We start from the raw sequence: 8,509 nt of genomic DNA, 5'->3' as shown, positions 1-8,509 counted from the left end.
TTGTACCCTAGTGTACCCTAGTGGCTGGTTTGTCAGTATAAATAACAAAAGTGAAATTATATATTTTAACATATAAGTCGCACCGGAGTATAATTCGCAAACTCAGCCAAACGATAAAAAAAAAAAAAAAAAAGTAACTTATAGTCCAGAAAATACGGTATTTGGATGAGGAACAAAAAAGCAGTGGGAGATAGGGCCTTTGTAAAAAAACACTGTTAAAGATCCCTCTTAGGAAATCTCACGAGATTATAAGAAATTTGAAGTTTAAATGATCTGTATTAAGACAACATAAACACAGGATGAGCTTTACGTCTGTACTGTGGATATTGGTCATTGTGTTGTGTAGTGACAGTATTCTTGCCACTGTTAACTCTGCATGTTTTTTCATTGTCATTGTTCCTTGATTCGTGAATTAGTCTAACAACATCGCCAGACACTGACGGTTTTCCTGACATGTTTCTGCAACACTGCAGGGCACTGTAAAAATAATTACTGTAGTGAACAGGAACCTCAACAACAGCTGACAAGAGAATTTTTTAACAATGGCATTTCAGTTACCACAGATGACATGTCTCATTCTTGAAGGGTGCTCCATTTCTCATGGGCGGTAGATCACTGAGGCTGCAGTGTGACAGGTGCAAGTAAACTCTCTTTCATCATTCCAGAGGAACAGAAGTGTGCACCTATAAATAACTGTAATATAATAATCTTGTTTCATACTCCAGCACAGCAATTCCCTAACGTGGGGCATAGTATATGCAGCACATCTCCAGATCATTTACTGACAATTACACAGTTGGGGTTCAGAGAGCTGGAATAAACCTGAGCCAATTCTCAGTTGGGTTGTTGATGTAGAAGCAAACACACACACTGTCACACACAAATACACACAAGCAGACTTCTCCCAACCATTTCCGATCCTGGTGTCATGAAGTCTGGCCGGACACATTCACGTCCCGAATGTTCCCATCCTTTCTAACCCTGATTAATTTCTAATATATCACAGAAGGAGAAATAAGCCGAAAGAGAGGGATGAACTGAGCATGAAGCTCAAGAGGTTGGACAGACTAAAAAAAAAAACAACAACAGCCAAATGTCAATGTAAACTAAGAGATGCTGTGCTTGAGACTAGCCAACAGGAATGAAGAAAAACCAGATGCTTGAAGAGTTTGGGTCGGCTTTGATCAGAGGACAAGTTGCCAAATATGGCTCCGTGCACTTGAAAGTCTTATCAAAGAAATTACTAACAAAGACGTTATAAAGTCATCATCACAAAGTAAAGTTACCTTTTTCAATCAATACTAGCCAAACTCCAAACAAACAGAGGGGAGCAAAACATCAGGAATAAGGTTTACAGAAGAAAACATCTATTTCTTCCTACCTCTTTCAATCTATTAATTTCTACCACTAACATTATGAACCGGTCTCGCACAAAATACTATAGTTTTTTGTGCTGCTCCGCATGTATTTTTCCATTCGTTATTTAAAAGTGGATTCTGGAAGAGTAATGTGCACCACGTGCAAACCCCACCCAAGTGAAGAGTCTTTTGACCATTCCCTCCCCACTGTTTACTCTCCCACAGGGTCTCCTGTTAGCACTATTACCTCCCCTCTTAAACTGCCAGCAGTGCACCTCAGCCCAACACAAGGGATTTCAGTCAGCACTTTATTCTTCTGTAGGTTTCTACTCTCAGACAACTACAGTTAGAGACTATTAGAGTTTAAGGTCATCATTTATGCTGTGTAATGAGTTGCTCACACAACAGAATGAAATTAATGCATAAAAACAATAGCTATGCCCAGCGTAGTGCTAATACAAAAGCAGACCGTGAAAACTGTTTACTGAAACTGTCACACTTAAAAATGTCAAACTTTTTTTGCTGATTAAGGGAAAAAAGTATATAAGTATTACTGCCAAAAGATGTAATGATGTCTAAAGGGGAAAAGGAATCCTATTTGGTCATGAAAATCTCATCTTGATTTACACTGATGGTTGTTCTGATGCTTCCATCTGACCAATAAATAAACAAAATAAGATTTGTACCAGACCACAAATAGCTAAATGCCACTTTATAAGGCCAATAATGCGATAGAACTGAAAGCAAAACAGCCACGAAATGGATCTTGTGGTGAGACTGTTTTTGTGAAAATTATTAGCTTTAAAGGCTAAGTATCAAAGAAAAATTGATATTTTCTCTTGATTAGACCATTCTTCGCTAGAGTGAACCCTGTATCATTATACCAGATGACAATTTTTTCAAGTGCAGTTTTGAAGACAGTCTGTTCCTCCAAGAATTTGATGTTGTTTACATTTTTCACAGGCACAAGCATAAAACTAATGGTGCACGATATATTTTTACAGTAATGACCGGGAAGGTACACACTGCTATGTAGGTGCAAAGAATGAGGTGGCAGAGTGACAGAGACAGAGGCTGACTCATCTCCACCTTCTCTGCGCATGTGAAGTTACCATGGCACAGAGGAAGATCATCCTACTGTATATCTCAGTGCACAATCTGGAGATAATGGTAAATTTGGCAGAGGCAATTAGGCTTTAGTAAGAAAGGTAAAATCTGGCAGTGGATACAGAAATTAAAATCCAAAATATCAACCAGGAAATTGTGTTTAGTCTTGTGAATTTTGTGTAGTTTAAGATTTCAAAAAATATAGGGTAGACAATTAGGGTAGTGCAGAACAAATACAGTTCCTATAATTTTTGACAATTTCTTAATATCTTATTGGTTGTTCCTTCAGTAATCTAAAATTGTAGTGAAACCAATTTTAGCCAATGATCACAACCACAGATTCTGGCGACAAATGATAAAATCAATCACAAATCACACCCTCTATATTAAGTAGTAGATATGTTATGGTCTATCAAGCAATTAGAAATAACAAATCTGTCATTTAAATTGGATATCTAGTGACACACATCTACAGACACTCACTCTATCTATTGAATACTCAGTGGGTCAAAGTTAGTCCCTGCTGGCTAGGAGTGGTACTACACTGAAGGGTTGTTGTATGAGATCCTGGTACGTTATGCATCCTCATTTTATGAGGTGTAGCCTGACTAGGAGCAGGATGCCAGAATACAAATGGCTGTTTTGAGCCAAAAACAACTTTCTTGTGTCAGATAAACAAGACATTCTGGTAAAAAAAAAGTAAGCTATGGACTCCCACTATTTGCAAAGCTTTTTCTCTACAGGGTGTCCTGTACTATTCAGCAAGGGCAAACGGAGCCTCTCATTACAGAGACCAACGATTAAAATGAGAGCAAAATGGGGCCCATTACCACAAGGGCGTGACTAATATCCCTCAAAAGCCCTTTCCACGCATATACTACTCATGTTTAAAACACACGCATTCACAAAAAAAGTTGCACAAACTGGGACGCTTGTGAATCAGAAACAAAGAGAGGAGGAAGTTGGTCATAAACTTTGGCTCTATTAAAGTGACCAGATCTTGAGCTGCACAGTAAGGGGTGTCTGGCTCCTAAAACCATATGAACTTATTATTGTTTGTACATCCCCAATCATCCATGGTGCCATTACTTCTCAATGGAACCACAGCTAAGCCTTTTTGTGCCCACTTAAAGCCCTTCTCACTTGTTTTCATTCTTCTGTCATCATCTGTATCAATTTGATTCTTCCCATAAATTATTCTGCTAAAATGTTCCTTATTTGCATTTTTTAAATAAATAAATAAATACAGCTGTAACTTAAGTTTAAATGTTATGTTTTAATTACTGTTTGTACAAAATTGTTACACACTGGTAATAGGAGATAAATTGCCTATGGTTGCAAATATATAGATTTAAAAATCAAATTAAACTCTGCAACCTTAGAGTTTAAGTAATGTAAACTGCATTGTTTTGTAAAAGAACATTTTCAACAAAAGTTGAAACATAATGCCTAATGAAATTCAATACATTTATCTTAGGTTCAATATGTAAATTTTCTTTATATGCAATAAAAATAAATTATTACCTATGCTGTCAAAAGACATTTTTGTGCAGTACTTTCATTGTAACACATACTGCACTATGAAAGGTACCATCAGATGTAGGAGCCAGAGTCTGAAGTAGATTTTAGTTCCCAATATACGAACATCCGACTTACCAACATTCGTAAACTACGAACAACCGTTGACTGATGTCCATAAATGATCGTAAAATGCCCTATTGTGTTCGCAAGTTTTGTACTATCTATCTATCTATCTATCTATCTATCTATCTATCTATCTATCTATCTACCTATCTATCTATCTACTGTATCTATCCGACTGGTTTCCCTTTCTGCCACAACCCGCATACACGCATCTCCAACACTCATCTCCCTCATCTCGCTCAGTTCGTTCTTACACGTGTCTCTGTGAGCATCTCAGCGGGTCAGGCTTCATACACCCTTGGATACTTTACCGTTACCCTACAAGTTAACCTTATGTATAATGGCTGATCTCCAGCGACGACCTCTGCAATGACAACTCTGCCTCTCACCAACAATAACTCCTCCCTCCTTCACCTCTTCCTCCTCCACCATCTATGTACAGTATGCACATTAACTTCGCTCTAAAGGTAAGTTACAGTATGGTACTACAGTATATTTTTATTTTCTTTTTATTACTGTATAACTGTGTTTATGAGTTGTTTTTAATGTCCTGTAATTGTTTCTGGTAAGTCTTAGGGAATAGAACATTTTCTTATGAACAATTCAGCTTACAAACAGCCTCTCGGAACCTATTGTGTTCGTAAGTTGGGCACTGTCTGTAGACATCTTTTTTTTTTATTTGAACATCCACTTAATTCAATTTGTTTGTCATTTGCATGAAAGACATGTACTTGTGTGCATCCACAAGTCTGCGCCATCCCATGATTACATTTGTCAAAACTTTGAGTGTACGTTTCTATGCTCCAGTTGTGTCTTCATCTGTGATTTAACCAAATCTGTGGATAAAGACAGAATGGGCTGAGCAGAAATTAGACTGTTGAAGTAATATAAAATACACCTGGTCCATCCACAGGGCACTTTCTATACACAGTGAAAAAGGGAGGGGTGAGAAACTTAGGAGGAGGAGAAGAGATGAGAGAGACAAGGGGAGAGAGAGAAGGTTCTGAACACAGAGAAGAGAGGGTTGGATAGAAGAAGGGGGAGGGGTCATGCAGTGTTTCCCTTCAGGATGGCTTTTATGGTGTAACACCCCTCCTCTTCCCCAACACAGCCCCCTGCTCCCTCACTCCATCCGCTCCACGGTTCTTCCCTCCCTCCACTCTCTCACAATTGTGTATGACCAAGTGTACAGTAATTGGCTATTCTTTCACAAGCCTGATTTCAGCACTTTCTTTCTTCTCACAGGAAGAGGCCTTTTGCTGGCCCCTTTAGAAGCGGGAGTATTCATCTGCATGTGTGTGTATATTGAAAATATGACAACAGTAGGTATCAGGTAGCTGAAGGGACGAGCACTGGCTGCCAACTCTACAGGCATGTCCAACTCTGTGTTCTGAATCACAGTACAGAAACTATAGATAATCTGATCCAGAGAAATGATGTCCTGACGTCAAGTATACGTAGGATTTTTGGGTTCTAACCTGAAGTGTATACATTTGCTTATAAATGACATCTGGTGAAAGCTGACCATATTGCAATTGATATATGAAAGCTGCTTTACTCTACAGTAATCCTAACCTTCTGTCCTAACCTTCTGTGGCTTATCGATCAGCATGCATTCATTAATGATGCAGGTGTGTGTGCAAGTGTGTCTGTCAATTAGTGTGTGGAGGGGATTAACTGTCTCTGGAGAGGCCTAATTAACAAAAAACAGAGAAAAAAACCACCACCAACAACAACAACATTTTATATCATATTTTGGGTTGTTTAGTTAGCAGAAAAAGTTTGTAAATATACATTGAAATGTATCCATGTGTCAAGGCCAGGTTTGGATGTCTCTCAGACAAACACAGATGCATTCTCACTGAGCATGAACCCCGTCTCCGCCCCACACACACACACACACACACACACACACATATATATTCTGTGCGGGGGTAGTTACAGCATGTGATGTATACAAGCTCTTACAACTTTTAAATATGTGGGTGGACAACACAACGTAAACACAGACTGGAACAAACAGGACATTCTGCCTTTATAGATGTGAAGCATCAACAAAATTAGGGTTAATTAAAAACACAGAGGAGTTCCAGGATTACAGCTACTTTACAAACGCAGTAAGAGGGTGGCAGATAAAAGTTTTCAAAGGATGCAGGGAAACCAACAGGATTTACACTGAAGCCATGGACGGGGGATGTGCTAAGGAGGGCACGGGGGTGGGGACTTCTGTTCTTCTCTTCTTTCTGCCCTTTCCCTGATGACTTCGACTGAAACAAATCCATTTTACAACCTACAGGAGGGGTAATGGAGGGGTGAGATGGTAAAGGTGGGAAAAAGAAGAAGAAGGATGAGGTGACAGACAGCAACAGAGGGAGAACAGGGAAACAAAGAGCATAAAAACAAGGATGAGTGGTTACATTGTACAATAGCAAGTAGCCACAAATAGATTTATTCCAGGTTACCCATCACTCTCACACGCACGCACACACTGAGCCCTAAGGATTCAAGCTTTGTCGGAGCGTAAAGTGGAGACTCTCACACAGACGTTCACCCGTCTCAGCTCCTGCTCTCTATTTTATTCACACACACATACATATATATTCTAACCTTCAGCAACACTAACTACTGGACAAAAAAGAAATGGGCAAAGTGTGATTCTCTGAAGGACCCTAAAACAGAACACCCCTGACACAGTATACAGTATCTTCATTAAACAGCCAAACACTATGGAGGCCAAACAATGTACCGTCACAAGGTCCGATCATCCACTTCTTTCCAAAATCAAAATAAATTAACAGTTTATAGAGTAAAATGTGAAAAGTGGCAGTTTCTGAAGCAGTGTTTTGTGTTTCACATTTTCAATAATGTTGTCCTTCGTGTTACAAATTAATATATGTATTTTTTTTTCATTTAATGTTTTATTTCAGATTTACTAAATTTTACAGAGAAATGGGAGAATCAGAAAATCAGGGCAAAGCAACTAAGAACAACATGGGAAGAAATCTGATAAGCTAATACAGAATGACACGCAATGTACAGCGCTGTGTGGCACACTTCACTCAGAGACAGACAGGCAAAGGCTGAGACACAGGGAGAGAGTGAGCAGAAGAGAGGAACATGGAGGGCATAGAGGGAGAGATTAGATATTTTGGAGTGAAACCTTTTTAAAGAGGCAAAAACAAAAGAGGTTTGAAGAAAAAGACATAGGTGCACAGTATATCAGAGCAGAAAGGATTGAAAGAGTGATGGGAATCCTGACCCGGCAGTCTGAGGTGCAACATTTCAAATCACAGACAGAGAGACTGCCGTCAGGTCTGTATGCCACTCCCTACAGATGAGGGGAAAAGGGGACAATATAGAAGAGGGGAAGGAGAGTGTGCTCTTACCTCAGCTTTGACTTCTTCCACCAGCTTTGCCTGTGACCACTCTCTTTTCATACAGCCACTGAACGTCAGAGGAGAATAGAAAGCAGTGAGCCAGGGGCAAGTGATCGGGACAGAGTGGAATGCTTTGCAGGGGCAGTCAGAGAGAGAGAGCAGGAAAGGGAGGGAGAAGTTAGGGAGGTGGGAGGAGAGGGAGGAAGTAGGAGTGCGATCATTTGTTTCTCTGACAAAAACTCTCAACTTGACTACGAAGGATGAGATGAGAAAGGAAGAATAGAGGAGATTTTATTTTGGGAAAAAAAGGGAAATGAAGATCATAGATGATCACCTCAGATCACCTCTAAACATTTACTTCTAGTCCATCACGAACACACACACACACACACACACACAAGTATTCAGCGCCGTATATGCATACACACACCTACGCACAGAGAGCAGATAGTACGCATAGACATACAGCTCTCACTCTCTCTCTATCCATCCGTGTTAGGATTTTAGCAGATACTGGAGCACTGTCAATCACAGGTTACAGGTTACAGGTTACAGTGATAGTTTTGTACTCGTGTGTTTTTGTGTGTGACACTGTCAAATCTCTTGACGAATAATTTCATTCGTTTTACAGCAGGTGGCGCTTCAGCCCTATTGTGGGCATTGTAAAGAAGGCTGCGGTTCTCCGACACTAAATACTGAAGGCAACATGGTTTGCTTCCACTGACAAAGTCTACAAAGTACACAAAATGCTATAAGCAATTTAAACCATGTGAAAACCTATGAAAGAAAACACACCACAATGTGAAGATGAATGAGAGCAAAAGAGACCCGAGCTCTCTGTCACGCGACAAATGAAACGAATCTGCGAGAATGAAGCGAAAGATTAGTTCACAGAGAGTTATTCATTTATAGTGAAAGATTAGTTCACAGCGAGGGAACTAATAGAGAGTGTGTCATCTGACATCCGGCCGTATGTATTGGACACTAGGGTGAAGAGAGGGGCTGAGCTGTAAAATGATCACC

The 8,509-nt window shown here is 39.7% G+C and overlaps 1 protein-coding gene across 2 annotated transcripts in view; it reads right to left on the bottom strand.

The window, feature by feature from the left end:
- Positions 1-6,330: 6,330 nt before the first annotated feature.
- aopep (aminopeptidase O (putative)) overlaps positions 6,331-8,509 on the bottom strand; it is a 62,631-nt gene continuing 60,452 nt past the window's right edge. The window contains exons 13-14 of one of the 2 annotated variants that reach the window (XM_025053651.1): positions 7,496-7,553; positions 6,331-6,399 (exon numbers count right to left, since the gene is read on the bottom strand). In XM_025053651.1, coding sequence (XP_024909419.1) covers positions 7,497-7,553 — 57 coding nt within the window. In that variant the 3' untranslated portion in view covers positions 6,331-6,399; position 7,496. The remainder of the gene's footprint in view (positions 6,400-7,495; positions 7,554-8,509) is intronic. The other variant, XR_003049018.1, reaches the window with a different exon arrangement.

The sequence above is a fragment of the Cynoglossus semilaevis genome, unplaced genomic scaffold (assembly GCF_000523025.1).
Source record: "Cynoglossus semilaevis isolate Cse_v1.0 unplaced genomic scaffold, Cse_v1.0 scaffold376, whole genome shotgun sequence".
NCBI lineage: Eukaryota > Metazoa > Chordata > Actinopteri > Pleuronectiformes > Cynoglossidae > Cynoglossus > Cynoglossus semilaevis.
The sequence above is the reverse complement of the archived record's forward strand: the minus strand, read 5'-3'. Positions and strand labels throughout refer to the sequence as shown.